A 23,257-nucleotide genomic window follows, 5' to 3' on the forward strand; every position below is an offset into this window, starting at 1 on the left:
TTTAAGTAGCATGAATCTTACTTCTAATTGTGGGGTTAGTGTAATAACATGGTAACGGGAATTAAAAAGGGAAATATTGCTATTTGACAGGAATATTTCAAACATGGCAGTGGCCAGGAATATGCACAAATTGCCAGCAACCAGGACAGTTAAACATTGGTGGCTCCAGAAATATTTCTTGTTATGCTAGATCCAGGAATCTTCTAATATTGCCAGGAAACAGGAAGCATTCGTTACCAGCAATATTTTACCATGAACTGCAGTAGATCCGCTAATTATACCAAAACATGTTATTAAAACATAATCAAAACTTAGATTATGGTTATGAATATGGGAGCTGACACATTTATTGCAGATAATCTAAACTAACCTATATACTTAATTTTTTGGGAGGGTTATAAATCAGGGATCTTAAGAGATAAGACAATAAATGATATATTGATTTACACACCAAATGATGATAACAAAATTAACCCATCAAAAGTACATGAGCAGAGTAAGATTAAAATTATTTTTTTTTATGTCAAAGCTTTGCTCATAAATATGCATCATATACAACAGTTTTAAGCTTAAATCCAGAAAAACTAGTTTTTTTATTCGCGATTTTAGACTATTTTGCAATTAATTAATATGGCTATTATAATTTGCCTAAAAATTTATCAGAGTAAAATGCTTCAGTTGAACATGTCTACCTTCAATCTAGAAAAGGTTTGATTTAAAATTTACGATTTGTGACTTTATCTAATAGTTTATGTTTAATGTAGGGGAAAGACAATGGCATATAAAATATTTTCCAGCATGGCTTCATAACCGATTAATATCCAGTGGATTAGAACTGGTTCTCAACCATACTTAAAAAGCATGTATCATAGCGTATTATATCCAGTTTTCTACGAATATAAAAATGTATAATCATAATATTAAAACCAGTTTTGTTCGCCGGCGTGTTTGGCATCTCAGAGCTAGTTTTAATCATATAATGCGTTCAAATGCATTGTAGAACCAGCTTTATATCTATTTCTTATAATACCAGGTTCTTAACAAGCCCCCCCCCCCCCCCCCATCCCCACTACTCCATGGTTACGAATTTAATCTTGTAATACTCGTCCCATTTCCTCATAACTATACCCTACTAAATGTTTGGGTTGATATCATATTATAATATAAAAATTCCCGCAAATATAAATATTAAATAAATAAAATAAAACAAAGTAATAAAATTCTAACCTTAGGATTCTTTCAAAAATTGCACTTTGATTTCTTTTTAGTTTGTTTGTTTATTATTATTTTTGATCTTTGGTAACTTGGTGATTTATGATTTAGCATTAAAAACCACGACATTTTTATATTCAAAAAATATTCATTATATTGATCATACAATGTCGAGATTATTATTGCTAAAATATCTTTCATGTAACTGCAAACAAAATCAATTGATAACTTTGTTTTCATATTTTTGTTTAAAATAACATTTACTTTTAACACAAACACATATGACACGGCTCGCTTCGTAGTTCATGCGACGAAGGTCACATATATACTAGAGTCATATTCCTCCCTTTTTTCATTCCCAACCCCCATTTATGAGCAAAGGTATATCATAATCAGAGAGAAAATGTCTAAAGGGATAAGTCAATTTAAAATTCAAATATTATATGTTGTTTCAGTTTTATTATTAATTTATCATTACACTAGCGGTTACGCCCCTAGAAGCCTCTAGGGGCACTTAAGTTAGCAGTGGGAAAAGTCAACCTCATCCAATATTAAATTTGAGTTTCAAAAGAATAAAAAATAGTTTAAAACTTTCCCAGGAAGCTTCACTGTAAAGGAAAACAATATCGGTTCAGCGGTTAGCAAGATCCTTTAAGACAGACAAAAAACGCTTACTACTTAGATAATAGGACTACAATGATGATAAAAACACATATTAAAAGCGAAGCTTTTCTATAATTAGGGTCGGTCCGTCCGTCCGTCACAGAGAGCTAGATCTTTTCGTTAATTTAAACAGGTTAGAATTGTCCTATCGATTCCAACCTTTCATGATGATTCCTGTAGCAGTTAGGTACAATTTAGAAAGCGTAGCAACTCTATAATCAATACCAGAATGTCTGTACGTCCATTTTAAACATGTCGATTTTTAACTTTTTTGACAACAAATATTTGTATGTTAAAATTATCCGATTCTTCTGATTTTTTGAAAACTGATTCCTATTACAACAAGGTAAAATGTTATAAGCAAAGCATCTCTATAAACAAGTCCCAAAAATGTAAGAATGTCCTTAAACAGTCTCATCTATTTATGCAGTTTTGCAACAAATCTACTTACAATATTGTTTGTACTGATTCATTAATATTCTGCTAATTTAGTTCTGACAATCTACAAGTGTTAATTGTCTTTTGTTCTTCCATTTCAGAGCTTCGCTTTTATGGATGTTGTCATCCTTGTTTAAGAAATAAACATATCAACAAATGATACAATATCAGGCAAACTTATTGTGTATATGTAAGATAGTTATAGTAGGACTAGTAAAATACTTTTCAGTATGGATTCGAAACCGATTAATATCCGCTGGATTAGAATCAGTTCTAAATCATACTGAAAAATCATGTATCATATTATAACAAGTATTCTGCATTATTTTTAATTTTACAATTAAACATTTCTAAATCCGCGGAAAGCTGTCTATAATACGATGCGATAAATAACTATTTCAGTGTGGATACGAATCTAATTTTTCCCTCTTGATTTAATAGGTTTTGAGTCATACTGGAAAAAAATGTATCATATTGTAGACAATTATCAAAAAAAAAAAACACTTTTTGTAGATGAAAATAATCAGTGGAAAAGTTTTGACACTACATGTTTGTACCAACCAATTCAGATTAAATAAAATTAACCAAATATAATAAGGCATCCAAAGGTTGTAAAATTTTAGGTACCAGTGAAATTTAATACCTTCCAACTCTTCATGTAAAAAGCTTCGCTTATAAATCAAAACATTTTTTATTTAATGTTACAATTTGTAGACCATACCCATATGGATGTAGGGATCATAAAAAAGTAAATCACATTTATACATTTATACACATACAGGTACTCAATGTTTCATTACCATCAACGCTCAATAGTTAGCTTTGGGTACTTTTATGTAATTTTGATTGGTTGGTTCCGAACAAGTAGTGCCCAACCAATAATTTTAATCTACAACAGGGGTAAATTTATTTTAAGTATGTCTTCGAAACCAATTAATATCCGCTGGAATAAAACCGGTTCAAAGCCATACTGGAAAAATATGTATATTATTATGAATTAGACAATTTCATATGAATATTAAAATAAAAAATTATAATAACAATTTCAGAATTGTTAGCCTAGGACTTCGGCTCCTCAGGGTAAACAAAACCGAAATTAATCCTATAATTTTTAATTTTACTTTCCGCAGAATGATGTCTATAATACACTGCAATAAATAAATTTTAGTATCGTTTGGGACATATATCAATTAAACATACATTGTCTTCAGGGGCGTCCAAGCTTTTTTTTTTGGGGGGGGTAAAAAATTTTAGGGGGGGGGGGTAATTCGTGTTTGGGGGGGGTAAAATGGCCGAAATTTTTTTTTACCCCCCCCCAAAATTTTTACCCCGGGGGTAAAATTTGATTGGGGGGGGTAATTACCTCCCCTAAAGTCTGTTGGGGGGGGTAAATACTCCCCCCAAATCTGTTGGGGGGGGGGGTAATTACCCCCCCCCAAACTAATTTACCCCGGGGGTAAAATTTTTTTGGGGGGGTAATTTAATTATGTAAAAAAAGCACCTACCTAATCTATTAAGTTAATAAGTACTATCCTATAACATAAAGTAGTAAGTAAGGTTTATTTGACTATAGCTTCAGATTTCATTACTTTTAATACTGAGTTCTCCTTTTTAGGAAGGCTTCACATAGATCCCATGATGGTTCCACACTATTATAGGTCAATCCTTTGAGTGGTTTTAGGCTATTTTTCTCCTCCCTTTTTACCCTTTAGAAAACATGAGTTCTTAGATGCTAAGGGCGCCACTACTATTCAAATATATAGTAGTATCTCATTCTTTAGAACATAAAAATACAATAATTAACTCACTAACCAATGAACCAATATGATTATACTTTAAAGTGAAGCGTCTTATAGGTCCTGGTAAGTTTTATAACTAGTTTTGAGACACCCTGACATCCTCCCAAAAGAAATCGCCTATAGAAATTCTTTTTCATTATTTAATGAAATATTTAATTTAGTTAGGTATCTATTTTATGGAATCTTCAGTGCTTTACAATTACATCATAGATCCCCGGGATGGTTTTAGCCCTTATAAAGGCCCAAGCAAATAAAACATGATCAAACTATTAAATTTTTTGTTATCATGGTTAAGAACTGTTTTAACTGGTTGGACTATATTGGGGTATAGTCCCTTTTGTGGCAATGCTCTTTAAGGGGCGTTTCTTCGTTTTTTTCACACAAGCTTCTCTCCTATTTCTAGCCCCTGCGGGGGGCCAATCGCTTAACCATGTGGGGCAATCACCTAAACCAATATAACCTATCCTAAAATAAACTATCAGTAAATTTTTTTTTAAAGAACATTCAATTTGGGGGGGATAAATACCCCCCCACAAAATTTTTTTTTTAAAGAACATTTATTTTGGGGGGGGTAATTACTCCCCCCAAAATGGTTTGGGGGGGGTAAATACTTGAAAAGTCAAAAAATACTTATTTTTAACCCTTAACGGTTGGGGGGGGCATCCATCACCCACCCCTCCGGTTGATTACGTGGCTTCAAAATTAGATAAAATTGTAAATAAATCTTAATTTATACAATATGTCTTTTGTGTATAAGGTAGTCACCTAATTTTTTTTTTTGGCAAACACTTAGATATCAATGAGCATCTGAGAAAAGTGGTGTGTAAGGTAGTCACCTAATTTTTTTTTGGCAAACACTTAGATATCAATGAGCATCTGAGAAAAATGGTGTTATGACTGTTTGACCGCTCCATGACTGTTTTGTAGGACCGGTTTTTTGTCCAGCTTTTACTATAGACATATATCATAAATATCATGGCTTCTATTACAGCTAGAGACCAAAAAATTTTTGTGGTAAATTCTTGAGTAATAATATAATTCTGTGAATAGTAAGGTCATTATTATTTGACCAGTTCTTGATCATTTTTCAATTTCCTACCTGTAATTTTGCTGTTTGTAAGATGCCAGGTGCCATATTTCAAAATAGCCCTAGACCAGCCCATTTTTTTAAACTAGTCTTTTGTTGTGATAAGATACAGAAAAAAATAATAATAGGTGCCATCAAACTGCTGTAACCACCAAATATGGCAGTTTCCATTATTTGCTGTTTTTCGGCCATTGTAAAAAAAGTTAATTGTTTGTTAAAAAAATAAAAATTCCACCTAAAATTTGGTATTCCTAGCTTTAAAATTGGCAGCTCTACAGCTGTTTTAATATTTAGCGGCTGGCTGCTAAAAAGCGGCTATGGAGTGGTCGTACTGCTATAACTAGAAAAAGTAATTTTCTTTAAAAATGCACATGAAGCACCAGAAATTTTCTTTTATGTCTCTATCTGTAACAGAAGCCAAGATAGAGGGGGGGGGGGTCTTTTTAAGGTGAGAATTGGGGCCAATCTGTAAGGGTTAACAATGTTTCAGATTTGGTAATTGCCCAGACTCTGAATTTATGTCACAACAAATGTCATATATGACTTTTGGTAACAATGTGTCAGATATGGTGATTGCCCCAACTCTGACTCTATGTCATTAAATGTCATATCTGACTTTTGTTAACAATGTGTCAGATATGGTTATTGCCCCAACTCTGACTCTATGTCACTAAAGTCATATATGACATTTGGTAACAATGTGTCAGATTATATAATTTCCTCAACTCTGACTCTATGTTACTAAATATCATATCTGACTTTTAGCAACAATGTGTCAGATTAGGTAATTTTCTCAACTCTGACTCTATTTCACTAAATGTCATATATGACTTTTGGCAATAATGTGTCAGATTAGGTAATTTCCTTAACTCTGACTCTATGTCACTAAATGTCATATATGACTTTTAGTAACATTGTGTCAGATTAGGTAATTTCCCCAACTCTGACTCTATGTCACTAAATGTCATATATGACTTTTAGTGATATTGTGTCAGATTAGGTAATTTCCCCAACTCTGACTCTATGTCACTAAATGTCATATATGACTTTTAGTGATATTGTGTCAGATTAGGTAATTTTCTCAACTCTGACTCTATTTCACTAAATGTCATATATGACTTTTGGCAATAATGTGTCAGATTAGGTAATTTCCCCAACTCTGACTCTATGTCACTAAATGTCATATATGACTTTTAGTGATATTGTGTCAGATTAGGTAATTTTCTCAACTCTGACTCTATTTCACTAAATGTCATATATGACTTTTGGCAATAATGTGTCAGATTAGGTAATTTCCCCAACTCTGACTCTATGTCACTAAATGTCATATATGACTTTTAGTGATATTGTGTCAGATTAGGTAATTTTCTCAACTCTGACTCTATTTCACTAAATGTCATATATGACTTTTGGCAATAATGTGTCAGATTAGGTAATTTCCCTAACTCTGACTTTATGTCACTAAATGTCATATATGACTTTTAGTAACATTGTGTCAGATTAGGTAATTTCCCCAACTCTGACTCTATGTCACTAAATGTCATATATGACTTTTAGTGATATTGTGTCAGATTAGGTAATTTCCCCAATTCTGACTCTATGTCACTAAATGTCATATATGACTTTTAGTGATATTGTGTCAGATTAGGTAATTTTCTCAACTCTGACTCTATTTCACTAAATGTCATATATGACTTTTGGCAATAATGTGTCAGATTAGGTAATTTCCCCAACTCTGACTCTATGTCACTAAATGTCATATATGACTTTTAGTGATATTGTGTCAGATTAGGTAATTTTCTCAACTCTGACTCTATTTCACTAAATGTCATATATGACTTTTGGCAATAATGTGTCAGATTAGGTAATTTCCCTAACTCTGACTTTATGTCACTAAATGTCATATATGACTTTTAGTAACATTGTGTCAGATTAGGTAATTTCCCCAACTCTGACTCTATGTCACTAAATGTCATATATGACTTTTAGTGATATTGTGTCAGATTAGGTAATTTCCCCAATTCTGACTCTATGTCACTAAATGTCATATATGACTTTTAGTGATATTGTGTCAGATTAGGTAATTTTCTCAACTCTGACTCTATTTCACTAAATGTCATATATGACTTTTGGCAATAATGTGTCAGATTAGGTAATTACCCCAACTCTGACTCTATGTCACTAAATGTCATATATGACTTTTAGTGATATTGTGTCAGATTAGGTAATTTCCCCAACTCTGACTCTATGTCACTAAATGTCATATATGACTTTTAGTGATATTGTGTCAGATTAGGTAATTTTCTCAACTCTGACTCTATTTCACTAAATGTCATATATGACTTTTGGCAATAATGTGTCAGATTAGGTAATTTCCTCAACTCTGACTCTATGTCACTAAATGTCATACATGACTTTTAGTGATATTGTGTCAGATTAGGTAATTTCCCCAACTCTGACTCTATGTCACTAAATGTCATATATGACTTTTAGTGATATTGTGTCAGATTAGGTAATTTCCCCAACTCTGACTCTATGTCACTAAATGTCATATATGACTTTTAGTGATATTGTGTCAGATTAGGTAATTTTCCCAATTCTGACTCTATTTCACTAAATGTCATATATGACTTTTGGCAATAATGTGTCAGATTAGGTAATTTCCCCAAATCTGACTCTATGTCACTAAATGTCATATATGACTTTTAGTGATATTGTGTCAGATTAGGTAATTTCCCCAACTCTGACTCTATTTCACTAAATGTCATATATGACTTTTGGCAATAATGTGTCAGATTAGGTAATTTCCCCAACTCTGACTCTATGTCACTAAATGTCATATATGACTTTTAGTGATATTGTGTCAGATTAGGTAATTTTCTCAACTCTGACTCTATTTCACTAAATGTCATATATGACTTTTGGCAATAATGTGTCAGATTAGGTAATTTCCCCAACTCTGACTCTATGTCACTAAATGTCATATATGACTTTTAGTGATATTGTGTCAGATTAGGTAATTTTCTCAACTCTGACTCTATTTCACTAAATGTCATATATGACTTTTGGCAATAATGTGTCAGATTAGGTAATTTCCTTAACTCTGACTCTATGTCACTAAATGTCATATATGACTTTTAGTAACATTGTGTCAGATTAGGTAATTTCCCCAACTCTGACTCTATGTCACTAAATGTCATATATGACTTTTAGTGATATTGTGTCAGATTAGGTAATTTCCCCAACTCTGACTCTATGTCACTAAATGTCATATATGACTTTTAGTGATATTGTGTCAGATTAGGTAATTTTCTCAACTCTGACTCTATTTCACTAAATGTCATATATGACTTTTGGCAATAATGTGTCAGATTAGGTAATTTCCCCAACTCTGACTCTATGTCACTAAATGTCATATATGACTTTTAGTGATATTGTGTCAGATTAGGTAATTTTCTCAACTCTGACTCTATTTCACTAAATGTCATATATGACTTTTGGCAATAATGTGTCAGATTAGGTAATTTCCCCAACTCTGACTCTATGTCACTAAATGTCATATATGACTTTTAGTGATATTGTGTCAGATTAGGTAATTTTCTCAACTCTGACTCTATTTCACTAAATGTCATATATGACTTTTGGCAATAATGTGTCAGATTAGGTAATTTTCTCAACTCTGACTCTATTTCACTAAATGTCATATATGACTTTTGGCAATAATGTGTCAGATTAGGTAATTACCCTAACTCTGACTCTATGTCACTGAATGTCATATATGACTTTTGGTGATATTGTGTCAGATTTGTTTGCATTGCCAAAAATGAGAAAATAACCTGACATAATGTCACTAAATTTCAGATTGAAATCTGAACTTTGGTCAAATTTTGTCATATCTGAACTTTGGTAACAAAGAGTCATATTGAGACAGATTTAAATCTGAAATCTAGTGACTGTGGATTTCTAATCTGACCGAAAAGGGGTAAAAACTACTAGGGATTGTACATTTTTATATTCGTAGAAAGCTTGATATAATATGATGCTAAGACATAGTTTTTTCGTATGGATGAGAACCGGTTCCTATCCACCGTATTCGAATGAATGCGAGAAAATACCTTTTCATTTCCTTTTTACAAAGTTTACGGCTCTATTTGAATTCTAATTCTTTGAGGGCTATTTCGCTTGTGAGGGTTTCGGTACCCTCCCCAAAAACATTAACGGGACATATGGGAAGCTACCCTGTAAAGTAGAACTATTTCGGTTCAGCGTTTAGCGAGATCCTTCGGTACAGACAAACATCCTTTTACTTTATTATAAGGAAACAATATCCCTTCACTGGAAGTGTCTAAATTGCTGCAGATAACATCCTAAAGTATTTCAAAAAACAGTCAAAATTTGCACACTTATTGGATATACCTATCAATTACCTCAAACGCGCGAGGATGCTGTTCTCAGGTCAGGTCCAGCAACCCAGGGTAATAAAGGGAAACCAAATCTCTCCTTTTCTGTTCAAACATTCTGGTTATAAAGTTAAGTAACACCCATAAGACAACCAACTCTTTGATTACACGACCTTTGTCTGAGAAGTCCTAACTATTCATGGTAATAAGATGCGCCTGTTTTGGGCCAAGGCATTCCCCCATACTCTAACGATTAATATCACGCACCTGACAAAGCAGCACTGGGACCCATTTTTATCGTCTTTGATTACGACGCGGTGTTAAGCCGAGATTCGAACCTATTACCTCCCCGACGACAAGCGACTGTGCTACGTGTTGAGCCAGGGTCGCAAGTTTATCTTATTGGATTTAATCGTCCGTGTTTTGATGTAAACTTTATCCTGTGTTAAAAGTAAAAGGTTTCCGATATGAGTGTAATGCAACTTTTACCAATAATTAGACTGCAAAGTATAAAATAAGAGGGATAGATCATTTGATCATAAATTTACATTCTGTTCAGTTGTTTTGAGGCCTTCTGCCTTGGAACCTATTGGGGGAAAGAGAGTGTTGTAGATTTTTGGCCTCCATTCTAATAATAAGACTTCAAAGTATAAAATAAGAGGGATATATCACTTTTTCAGCTATTGTTCAATTCTTCCAATATATACTAATTGGGGGAAACAGTGTTGTAGATTGTTGTTAATATTGTTCCCTCCCTCCATTCTAATAAGGAGACTGCAGGAGTCTAAAATTAGAGGGATAGATCACTAGGTGATACATTCATTTAATTGGGGGAAAGAGAGTGCTGTAGAATGTTGTTAATATAGTTACCTTTCTTCTATTAATGAGACTAAAAAGCCTAAAATAAGAGGGATAGAACACTTGATGATAAAGTAAACTTTTGTTCATTTCTTTTGAGACCTTCTGCCTTTGCACTTTTGGGGGGGGAAAGGTTGATTAAAGAACATTAGCTTTATACTGATCCTTTTATAAAAAATTATAGGATGTCTGTCTGTCTGTGTTTGTGTATATGTCTGTACCGAAGGATCTCGCTAACCGCTGGACCGATATAGTTCTCCTTTAGGGGAGTAGCCGCTACTTTAAAATAAAATGATTATTGTTTAAGCATTGATTTCCTAAAAGTTTCACTTCATCAGATACTGAAAAATATAAAAAAAATTATTATCCTGATAAAAAATGTGTGTGTGTCCTTCTAGATTTTTGTATTAGTTAAAGGTTGTTTTTTAGGGGAAGTTTTGTTTTAGTCCTTATATAAGATTAGTACCATGCACATTTAGGACTTCCATAGAAAAGTAGTGCAATCAAACTTGTCTGGTTGTCTGTTGGGTATACGAACAAAGATCCTTGGACTATCGCATGAGAACGAATTAAAAGAGGAACTTGCCCCCACGAAATTCGCCTCTAAAAAACAAAGATAAACTTACCCAAAGCATCTTTGGAACGAAAACTTGTCGCTGTAACCGAACATTGCCATTTCCCTATAAAAATATATACATATATTATATTATTATTTGTAGAAAATTTTCTATAAAACGATACGATACATGATTTTTTCTGTATGGATGAGAACCGGTTTTAATCCAGTGGATAATAATCGGTTTCGAAGCCATACGGAAAAAAATCTTTTTTTGTAAAACTACGTCAATCACGGTTTAACGGATAGGTCATTGGAGTATGGATGAGAAAAACTCTAACATTTAATTATTCAAATGGCGTTATATTTTAGGTATGATTCATTTTAGTATTGTTAAATGTTGGTCTTAATGTTGGCGTAAAATTTTGGCACCTATTATCAATTTATCAAATGTCGAAGAAAAGATTCTCCAGTTTTGAAGCTTCAAAACTGATTAATATCCGCTGGATTAGAATCAATTCTCCGTCAAACTTTAAAACTCATTTATAGCATCGTATTACAGACAAATCATAAAGTTTTGTTAGCCCGGGCCCTGGGTCCTTTTAGCTGAGAAAAATTGGATTTATTCTTATAATTTTCATTTTAATATCCGCGGAAATATTGGATAAATAACTATTATCTCAAATAAAGCTATCCCTGTAACCCTGAATCTACCTGTTCTAAATTTTCCCAAATCTGAAATGTTTATAATTTGATAACATAAACATTTATCCTTACATAAATATCTTAAAGGGAAACATGAGTTTATCAGGGATCTATAGGGATAAGATAATGGCCGATAATTTTTTGTATATACCCAAAATATACACCAAATTACCCCTTCTATAAATTGAGATTAGTGGTTGAAACAGTTGAACATTCAAATTAATGGTACAACCAATCAAAATTACAAAGTCTCCAAAGTTACTAAGCCAACGAAAAATAAAACAGTATTATAAAACTATGGGGACTAGTGTAATAAACAACCCATTGTCCATTCTATCCCTTTAGTTTATACATAGATAGATATGTAGAATAATAGATCGATGGATAGATAGACATAATTATCATAAGGGAAACTTGTGTTGATAGATAGATAGCTGGATGGATAAATAGATAGATTTATAGATTAACATATGGATGGATAGATAGGCAAAATTACTTTTTAAAATATTTTTTTTTAAATTTTATTTGATAATATTTGTACAATTGTGTATTTAGGTCACCCCTTACTCATTAATTTTAATATCTGTTTGTGAACGGTCATAATTTGTAATTATATATTACATTAAACATTTCAAATACATGGATTTGTGGGTTTTACTATTAATTTTTTAATTAATTTTTTATTCAAATTCTTGATTATCATAGGTTTATTTTAGTAGCAAACCGTTTATATAATAATTTACTGGAATAATTCTGTCTGATTTCTCATAGATTTTTCACCTTATTTTATTTGTCATTTTTCCTTTTACTGTCCCCTTAAAACTAAATACAAAAATTAAAATTACAAAAAATACAAAATTAAAATTTTTATAGTGCTTATAAAAAAGAGCATAGATTTTAAGACTTATGGTCGAAGCATCCCTAATGACGTCATATTAGAATAATGGACTATTATATTATGACGTCATTCGGGATACCTCGGCCAATAAAAAAAAATTATCCTCATTTTAAAGGCACTATAAAGAGCTTCGTTTTAATACCTTATCTTTCATTTTTCTCCCCCTTCTACAATACTTTAATAATCTGTAATTTTGACTTGTAAAAAAGTTGAGGGCAAAAATTTTCTTCATTAAACACGTTCTATTTATCGCAAAAAATGGAATGAAACAATAAAAATTACTTCCCTTTTCGATGACATTGCTTCTATATTTCAAATATGAGTGTTTTTCTATTGCAAAAGATAATAAAAAATTATGTTTTCCGATCTTTCTGGACACACAGAAAACTGTCCCGAATTTGTATTAATTTTGAGGAACAAGACTCCAGTGACGTCATATTTTTCTTTCCCGAAAAAGGGAAGGGGGGAAGAAAATCTCTTCAAAAGAGATGGGGAAAACCCCCTTTTCTCCCATCTCTTTTTTCTTCCCCCCTTCCCTTTTTTTTCTTTCCCCCTTCCCTTTTTCGGGAAAGAAAAATATGACGTAACTGGAGTCTTGTTCCTCAAAATTAATACAAATTCGGGACAGTTTTCTGTGTGTCATCTTTCTGCCACTATTGATTGTATAAGAGCAATGCTTGAAAATCAATATACAAAGCATTAGTTTTTAAAACGTTGAATCTCATTATATTGCCTATAAAAAAAGTGACACCAAACAATACTAATTACCTATAATAGGCAAATATACAGACTAAATTACCAATGATAGGCCAGTATGAAGTTATTTTTTATAGGCACTATAAAAAGCTTCTAAAAAATTTATTAAGAAAACATATTGATTGACAATACCCTCAAAAATGTAAAACTATAAAGGGCAATATTTTTTTTCTTCGTAAAAACATAACATTTTAAAATTTAGTGCAATTTTTGCCACGAAATGTCAAAATTCCTGTGCATTTAACTAGCAGTTCAAGTTCACAGTTAGATAAGTAGATAGACATTTGTTAGTTCAGTGGCGTGCACATCAATTTACCATGGGGGGGGGGGAACCCAGTAATAGTGTCGGACTGATTATGACGTAACAAAAAAAAAATAGCCAATGAGAGGACATTATTGACCAATGGTAAAATTCATAGTGGCCTCTTATTGGCTAATTTTTTTTGTTACGTCATAATCAGTCCGACACTAATACCGGGTTCGGGGGGGGGGGGAGGGTAGGTAAAAAAGGAGAGGAAAGCTTTTTCAATTTCAAATTTTAATGGGGTGTTGACAAACATCTACTGCACATAACTGTTTTAGATAGATAATAGTTATTTATCGCTTCATATTATGGACAGCTTTCCGCGGATATCAAAAGTAAAAATCATAAAATTAAAATCCTAGAGGCCGAAGTTGCTGGCTAACAAAACTGGTATTAATTTTATGATTGTTATTTTAATATTAGTAGACAATTGTCTGTAATGCGATGCTATACATTATTTTTTAGTATTCTGAAAACCGGCTCTGATCCAGCGGTATTAAACGGTTTCGAAGCCACACTGGAAAAAATTAATCAGTTTTATAATTTTAAGAATACCCTGAAACGACGGAAAATCAATTAATGATATTCAATGCCTTATTGTGCTCTGGTTGTTTCTCAATCTCAATTCAATTTCACAATTAACACTTATCCTTATGAAATGTATGATAAACAAGATAAAATAATTTTATAAAAGCTAAGTATAATAAAGTTAATCTTGATCATAATGCTGCTTTGTAAATCTATTGGGAATAAAAACTTCAAGAACAAACCAAGTCAAATTTATTGCCTAAACTCAAAATATTTAAGTATGAAATCATTTGATCACAGATGACAGATGCACAGACAGACATAAAGACATACAGACAGTAATCTATGCAACAAAGATAAAGTTTTACCTGAATCAAACTCCCTCTCTGCCAGAAAGATATGTATAGAACAGTCACCCTACACAAGTTAGAGACAATGTTTATTTTTATACGTATTTAAAAGTAACAGTGTGTCTCTCTGTAGCATAAGGTATTCTAAACCGCTAAACCGATATGGTTCTCCTTTACAGTGAAGCTTTCCATAGATCCTGGCAACACTTATAATTATTTGTGGGATGGTTCCTCCAACCTCTTCGCCTAAATCGCACCTATCCTAATTTTTTTCTTTTTTAGAACTAAAATTGAAAGTGGGTGGTCGAGTCCCCTCTTTCTTTCCTCAGTGACTTCTTAGGACTTTACTTTTATTTGTATAATAAAGCATTTTGGTTGAAAATTGTTTGGAAATAATTATTCTTGTTTTAATTTGCATTAAAAAGTAATGAAATGCAAAGGTGAAGATTCAAATAAAATATTCTATATATTAATTTAAGCATTGTCATTCCTTTTCAAGATTCTTGGACCAGGTATACTTTCCAGGGAACATTCCTACGGGGGTACCATCCTTCTCCCACCTAAGTAAACATATATGAATAAAGAAAATAACAGGATGTCTGTCTGTGTGTATGAAGGATCTCGCTAACCGCTGAAACGATATGGTTCTCCTTTAGAGTAAAAACTTTTCCCGGTCCAGGGAAGGTTTTATAATTATTTTGAGGGAGGGTATCTCCAACCTTCCAAGACTAATGAGCATTACAAATAAAAATGCCAAAACAAGTGCCTGTAGATGCCTATAGGGGCGTAGCTGCTAGCTCATAAAAAAAAGAATTAGAGAGAAAAAAACTTCAAATTTTGCCCCCCAAAAAGTTTAACAATAAAAATCATAAGAATGAATAGACAGACATATATGTATTGTATATGACAGACAAAAAGATAGACAGATATCTCATATTTCAAAGTGCATTTTAGCTTTGTAAATGGACACAATAGCAGGGCGATAGGTATATAACAACTTAAAATATTTTCTTTCCAACACCGAATGTAACAAATAATTGCACAAAAAAATCAAAAATGTAATATACTTCATCTCAATAATTATTTAATAAGTTAGTTGGTAAAATATGTTTTAGTACTTAAAAGAAAGTTTTTAGCCATAAGTAATTTTAAGATCACGGGATGACACTTCTAAATTGCCGTTTTCCCATCCCTGAAAATTTTAGGGATCTTAAGCGACAAGACAATGAACGATATATTTATTAGGGCGGGTTGATTTCCAACTTTTTTGGAATTTTACATTTTTTCACATTGGCAAGGGTTACTGGGCCTATATAAAACCCTGTGAAACTTGACACAGGTTTTTTAATCCAAAAACAACGGGCGCGCGGGGGGTATAAAAAATGCCCTCCCCCTTATAAAACCAAAAATTGAAATTCCTTCAAACACAGGCATGTTGCATATCAAATGACCGCATTGAAATGCTGATTATGAATCTGAAAACCGTTTTAAAAAATATTGCCCCTAGTTCGAATAAGAGCTCATTAAGTACCTAAAAAAGCTGATTTAGTCAAAATTGTTCATTTTGGTAGGTTATTTGAAAATCATTTCAGAATGAATCAATATTTTTCAATATGGTTTTCAGTTCTTTAATCAGCATTTCAATGCGGTCATTTTGATATGCAACATGCCTGTGCTTGAAGGAATTTCAATTTTTGGTTTTATAAGGGGGAGGGCACTTTTTAAACCCGCGCGCCCGTTGTTTTTGGATAAAAAACCTGTGTCAAGTTTCACAGGGTTTTATAAAGGCCCAGTAACCCTTGGCAATGTGAAAAAATGTGAAATTCCAAAAAAGTTGGAAATCAACCCGCCCTAATATTTATGTACAACCCTAATGATGATTAACAATATTTACCCCATCTAAAGATGCCAGAAAAGTTTGGAAAATACTTGTTTGGAAGTTTATTTACTTCACTAAAAGTTTTTGAGCCAACGAATGAGAAAACGTGGTAATAAAACTTTGGGTACCTACCGGTGTAATTTACAGTCCAATGTCCCCTCCCTCCCTGGATGATATAGAGATGAAAAGGAGGAAAAGAATTTACTTTCTAGACAATATTATATCAAATACAGGTTGTCTAAAAATAATAAAATGTCCAATTTGTTTTATAACAATTGAAGGTAATTATCCCCTTATAAAAAAAGTAAGTTTTTTTTATCTGAAGCTAAAAATCTCAATGACTACTTAACTGATTGGGTTTTCTATTTAAGGTAAGCGTCACATAGGTCCTTTAAGTGTTTTGGGCTCTTTCATTTTTAAAAGCGAATCTTTTCTATAATTAGGGTCGGTCCGTCCGTCCGTCCGAGATAGATAGCTTTTATTCTTTAATTTAGGCATGTTAGAATTGTCCTATCGATTTCAAACTTTGCATGATGATTTCTGTAGTAGTTAGGTACGATTTAGAAAGCGTAGCAACTCTATAATCATTACCAGAATGTCCGTACGTTCATTTTTAACATGTTGATTTTTCTACTTTTTTAACAACAAATTTTTATGTGATCTAATTATTCGTTTGATCTGATTTTTGGTATATTGATTCCTAGAACAACAAAGAACAATATTATAAGCGAAGCAACTCTATAATCAAGTCCTAAAAATGTAAGTATGTCCATAAACATTATCCTGTATGAAGCAGTTTTTACACAAATTTACTTACAATTTTGCTTTGACTCTTATACTTTTATTTTCTGATTATTCAGTTCAGACACTAAACAAATGTTAATGTCCGTTTGTCCTACCGTTTCAGTGCTTCGCTTTTATGGATGTTGTCATCCTTGTTAGATTTAAGTCTTGCGGTTGTTTAAGCATTTTTTCTAGCCCTTCTCTGTATCTTTGAATACAGAACCCCTAGAGGTGTAGCAGCTAATTCAATTTTATAAAGTAGTAAGGGTTTTTGTCTGAAGCTTAAGATCTCAATAACTATTGAACCGATTGGGTTCTCTCATTTAGTCAAACTGCACATGGGTCCTGTGAGTGTTTTAGTCTATTTTAAGGAAGGAAGGAACTCAATGGTGTAATATTTTCCCAATCCTTATTTGGTAAAATCTGCTTTTGGAGTCAGGAAATAAATGGAAGTAGAATTAAACTATTTAATAGACATTGTCCTTTCCCTCCCTTAAAAGAAAGAACGAGACAAATTTAGAGTGAGAGAGAGAGAGAGAAAGAGAGAGAGAGAGAGAGAAAGAGAGAGAGAGAGACAGAGAGACAGAGAGAGAGAGACAGAGAAAGAGAGACAGAGAGAGAGAGAGAAAGAGAGAGAGAGAGAAAGAGAGAGAGAGAGACAGAGAGACAGAGAGAGAGAGACAGAGAAAGAGAGACAGAGAGAGAGAGAGAGAGACAGAGAGAAAGAGAGAGAGAGAGTAAAAGGAAACACAACATAGATATTTACTGAATAGCCCCGAGCGTTTCAAACCCTTTTACTACATTACATCCTGGTTCTAAGGTTACTTTGTAACTGTGTCAAAGTAAAGTATAGAATGTATGTTATGTGTCCTCTAATATGTGTTTAAATTTATATAAAATTATATTTTGACATAGAGTAAACCTTAAAATTAAAAGTTAAAAATTAGAAATTTCTATGGACAATGAAACAGTATTCTAGCTTGGTAATTTCTTATCTTATACTTCTTTTATTTCTTCCCCGCATACCAACTTCCCTTTGGTTACATATTAATTCATTAGATTGTATTTTAGTTGTTTATACTCCTCCCCCCCCCCACCAACTAGCAAAGAAAAAAGCTTAGACGTCCTTGATTTTACAGACAGACCATTGGTGTTGAAAATTTTGTTTTAAGATCATAACGTAAAGTAACACCAATTTCCAAACAACTATGAGAACCCATATTATATCATAGAAATTGTAACAAATTTCCTCAGTTTATTCTATTTCTATCTTTGTAATACTTTTTTAAAAACTAGCGGCTTCGCCCATAGCCATTAGGGGCTTTGCCCCAAGAGGTGATAAAAAAAAATTAAGGTGAAATTCGTAAAAGAACCAGGGAAATCTTCAGCAAAAAAAAAGGACCAAGAATATCTCCTAAAAAAAAAAGGCCTTAGGATATCTCCTACAAAAAAAAGGTTTTTCTTCTCTGTTTTTTGGGGGGTTGGGGGTGTCCCATCCCTCAAGAAAATAGCCTAAAACCACCACAGGACCAGTAGGTATATACCCTGAAGAGTAGAATTCAATCGGTTCAGTGGTTACCGAGATCTTAAGCTTCAGACGGACGGACAGGCGGACAGACATCATTCTACTTTATATTATAGCTGATAATTATAATTTACTTCCTATGAGCAGAGTGAGCTGTACTCTAATAAATTTTCGATTTTAAAACATTTTTCTAAAATTCCCTACTATAAAACTGTTTATAGTATGATTTATTCTACAAATAGGTTCAAACAACCATAATCCCCAATATATTATATCAAAACTAATAATTGTCTGACATAGCAGCATTAGAATTTCTTGGAGGAATGGGGCATTGGGCTGTAAATAAATCTGGTCCCCAAACACTTTGTTATATTTGTTTCATGAAAAATTTTGGGGACTTAGAATACATCTAGATGGGTTATCCTAACTAAACTACCAGTATTCTAACTTTTTACCAATTATATTAATCTACACAAAATTATCATGAATTGTCTTATCCCTAAATATTACATGTCTTACTATAACCCATTACCTTTCTAAACCTTATTGGATGCTAAAGTACCAGAAAAAAAAACAGATCTATAGTATAATGTCTATATAAGCAGACGTCTACCTCCTTTTCTTTTTCAAAGAGCTCTTTCGTCTGCTCCTAAATTATTTTCTGCTACTTGGCTGTAATAATATAAGCGACATCATTGGTTGATTTTCAATGACCCAATAGAAAGGTTGCACAAGGTGGTTGCGATGGGGAGATACAGTTATTTAACCCTTTCTCCCTCTAGTGTTTTACTCTAATCCAGAAAATACAAAACTACAATTATAGCTGAAATTAATGCGAAAATGTAGGAATCCAAAATCTGACCTGCAGTCCCCCGCCTTATTTTTTACAACACAGGCTAGGGTCACATTTTCTCCGGGGTTAACCTCCGCTCCTAGAGGCCGTTGACTCCAATCCTTAATAAATAAAAAGATTAAAGTGCAATTCTTAACAACTTAGTTTACAAATGTAACATTTTTTTAAAGCGTTAACCTCTACTCCTAGAGGCCGTTGACTCAAATCCTTAATAAATAAATGGATTAAAGTCCAATACTTAAAAATTTAATTGACGAAAAAAACAAGGTAACATTTTCATAAGGGTTAACATCCGCCCCTTATAAATTTCAGATTAAGGTCCGATACTAATATTTTTTTATATTTTGAATTTTTGGTGTTTTTGCCTTTGCTCAAATACAGATGAAGAGAGTTCTTTACTTAAAAATTTATAGTAATAACAAACATACTAAGTTTTCAAGGGATTTTTTCACCAATCCTTAATAATTAATCTGCAATAACAGCATTTAAAATTACATTATATCACAAACTATTTTCAAATAGTTAGTTATAGAGTAGCTGTATTTTATTTCCAGATGTCTATCTATAATAGCGACTGTAAAAATTAACACAAACACATGGAAGTTTGGAAATATATAGTAGGCACTTGTGATATTTTTTCTTAACTGGGTTTACATCTGTTTCTAGGCAGGGGTTTAAAGGGATAAGACGATGACCGAAAAATTGATGTACATCCCCAAAATTACCCCTTTTGTAGTTTTAGAATCAGTGGTTGAAACGTTCAAACACTCAACTTAATTAACCAACCAAAAATTAAGTCCCCAAAGCTGTTAAGCCAAAGACGTTATCATACAACTTTAAGGGCTAGTGTATTAAACAGCCAATTGGCACTCTCTGTGTCTCTGGTTTCTTTGACAGACAAGTTTCAATCCTTTTAATATAATTATTTGTTCTTGGAGATCCCCTCTACCTTTTCAGTCAGTCATTGACTTCAAATCTTCTTCAAATCATATATCTTACATTTTATTTAAATTTAGTTTATTTGAGACATGTGAAAGATGCTTCAAAAATATTATAAATCTATATTTTTAGTAACTAAGCTACTCTATAATTCACTTTGTCTTCCGTCTGTCAGCCCGTTTCTCCGTCAGTCCGTCTGTAATGATATGTGGGAAATGGCATTTACTCAGCTGCTATATAAGCTAGAGCGCTTTTCTTGTCAACATTCCTATTATTATGGAGCTCATTTAAGTACATAACATCCATGGCAGTCCGGTTGCTTTAAGCAGCTTTTTAGCTGCCTATCTATTTTAAAAGATTTTCACATATCTTTGATGTTTTATGTCTGACAGTTTAAAAATCATAAGATTACTATAATTAAACATTAATGAAGCAAATTTATAGTAGTTTAAGTATTTTTTTTAATACATATACGTTCATATATTGATAATACCTGTTTAAACTTGCAATTACAATATTATTCCATTAATATTTTTACAATTCAGTTTATTACTTAATGTTAAAAAGTGATAGATTTTAATAGCCACGCTGATTATGGATATAATTGACATTGGTCATTACACTCTTGATGTGTTTTCACAAATATTGAAAATTCATATCATTTCTCAAACTTGATGGGATCTGAGAGAGTAATACAAACAGGGATTTAAAGGGATAAGACAATGACCGATAAATTGAAGTACATCCCCATTGATGATAAACAAATTTACCCCTTCTGTAGATTACAAACAGTCGTTGAATCGTTTGGACTCCCAATTTAATAAACTAACCAATCAAAATTCAATTAAAGTCCCCAAAGTTGTTAAGCCAAGGAATAATAAAACGTTATTAGAAACTTTGGGGACCAGTGTAACAGCCCAATGTCCCCTCCCTCCCTGAATACAAATCCAATTTGACATATATTTCAGATTTGATTTTAATAATTTTATATTTCAAATTACTACAAGTTTCAATTTCATGTTTTTCAAATGCAGAAAACTTGCAAATATTTGATTTTTTTATGCAAGGAATAAGCAACTCAATAACTTATGATTTTACAAGGTGTTTTTTTTTAATAAGACAAAAGTATTGCTTAATATAACCCACTTGCCATTGACAGAAACTAAAAATCTATATCTTAATTTCTGCATTGGGTTGGGCAGTTTTGTATAAGAAAAAAATACTTGGCGATTTTCAACAAATAATGCCTAAAAAACCGGTTTTTCGAAAGTACCTATTTTTGGAAGATTTTTGGATCATGTCCAATTTAAAGGGTGTGCTAAAATGTGTGCCTTTTTAAAAATCAAATTGCGCGGCTTGTGTTAATAGTAGAAAAATGTTACGCATACCGTTAGAATTGTCATAAACTCTAGTTTTTAGAAATATATGTGTCATATTCATGCTATTTGTAGTATAGAAGCTACGTTGGAAAATGTAAAAAAGGTTGAAAAATTTCAAGTAAGTTGGGACATTTTACCACGTAGCTCCAAAACTATATGAAGCACAGAAATATTTCTTAAACACCCAAAAACTACAGCATGACCCTCGAAAAAGTATTTTTAAGCATCTGCAGCCCTTATTTCTCAATGAATTATTAAAAAATGCATATGTCCTTGTTCTCTATAGTATTCCACGTAAGTAGATATAAAAATATTTTTTTAACTTCCATTAACACCGGAGATTTTTAGTGCTAAAGTTTTGAAAAAGTGACTGAGGAAAAAGTAACTTTTAACATGATACGACTTTTTTAGCAAAATTAAGCTAGAAATCCTTTTATTTTTGTTACTAGCAGAAACTTTATACAAAAATGAAATAAAAAATTTAGTTTTTGAGTAAAAAGCATTTTTTTACACATATTTTTTGAGTCTTTTTAGTTTAATGATATTTTGAAAAACTTACTTATTAGGCAAAATTGTTTAAGATTAAAAAACCAAATAAATCTCTATGAATATAGCAGGAAAATTGTTTTTGTTTCACAATCCTAACTTTAATAACAAAAAAGTTATAAAGAAAATAAAAATAAAACATAATGATATTTTAGTCTAAAAAGCTTAATTTACCCCTTATTAAATAATTGAGATGTCAGAAAAGTAGGCGGAGCAACTGTCATAATTAATCCTTTTCTATAAATAAGGATTAATAAATAACCTAAAATTTGCAAATAATCAATTCATTCAGTAGTATTTTTTGCCATTAAAAATTTATATTTTTGGTGGAATAAAAAAGAAATATTTAGTTAACTTGTTTTTCTTTGTGTCTCATTATTCAATTGCCAGAAAAACATAATATAACCATCCAAAAAATAAGAGAAACAAAAAAAAATTCTTTTTCTCAGTCACTTTTTCAAAACTTTAGCTCTAAAAATCTCCGGTGTTAATGGAGGTAAAAAAAATATTTTTATATCTACTTACGTGGAATACTATGGAGAACAAGGACAAATGCATTTTTTAATAATTCATTGAGAAATAAGGGCTGCAGATGCTTAAAAATACTTTTTCGAGGGTCATGCTGTAGAGTTTATGACGATTCTAAATATATGCATAACATTTTTCTACTATTAACACAAGCCGCACAATTTGAATTTTAAAAACATACGCACACCCTTTAAATTGGTCATGATCCAAAAATCTTTCAAAAATAGGTACTTTGGAAAAACCGGTTTTTAAGGCATAGTTTGTTGAAAAT

General features: G+C 32.1%; 1 protein-coding gene across 1 annotated transcript in view; it reads right to left on the reverse strand.

Annotated features, from left to right (window-relative positions):
- The window catches only part of LOC145331249 (cell adhesion molecule 3-like), a 63,275-nt gene that overhangs the window by 35,739 nt on the left and 4,279 nt on the right, over window positions 1-23,257 (reverse strand). Inside the window, exons 2-6 of the mRNA XM_080175866.1 lie at window positions 19,604-19,695; window positions 15,044-15,114; window positions 14,573-14,620; window positions 11,084-11,137; window positions 10,775-10,798 (exon numbers count right to left, since the gene is read on the reverse strand). Coding sequence (XP_080031992.1) covers window positions 10,775-10,798; window positions 11,084-11,137; window positions 14,573-14,620; window positions 15,044-15,114; window positions 19,604-19,695 — 289 coding nt within the window. The remainder of the gene's footprint in view (window positions 1-10,774; window positions 10,799-11,083; window positions 11,138-14,572; window positions 14,621-15,043; window positions 15,115-19,603; window positions 19,696-23,257) is intronic.

Source organism: Acartia tonsa, chromosome 11 (assembly GCF_053477335.1).
Source record: "Acartia tonsa isolate MP-2025a chromosome 11, ASM5347733v1, whole genome shotgun sequence".
NCBI classification, from domain to species: Eukaryota; Metazoa; Arthropoda; class Copepoda; order Calanoida; family Acartiidae; genus Acartia; species Acartia tonsa.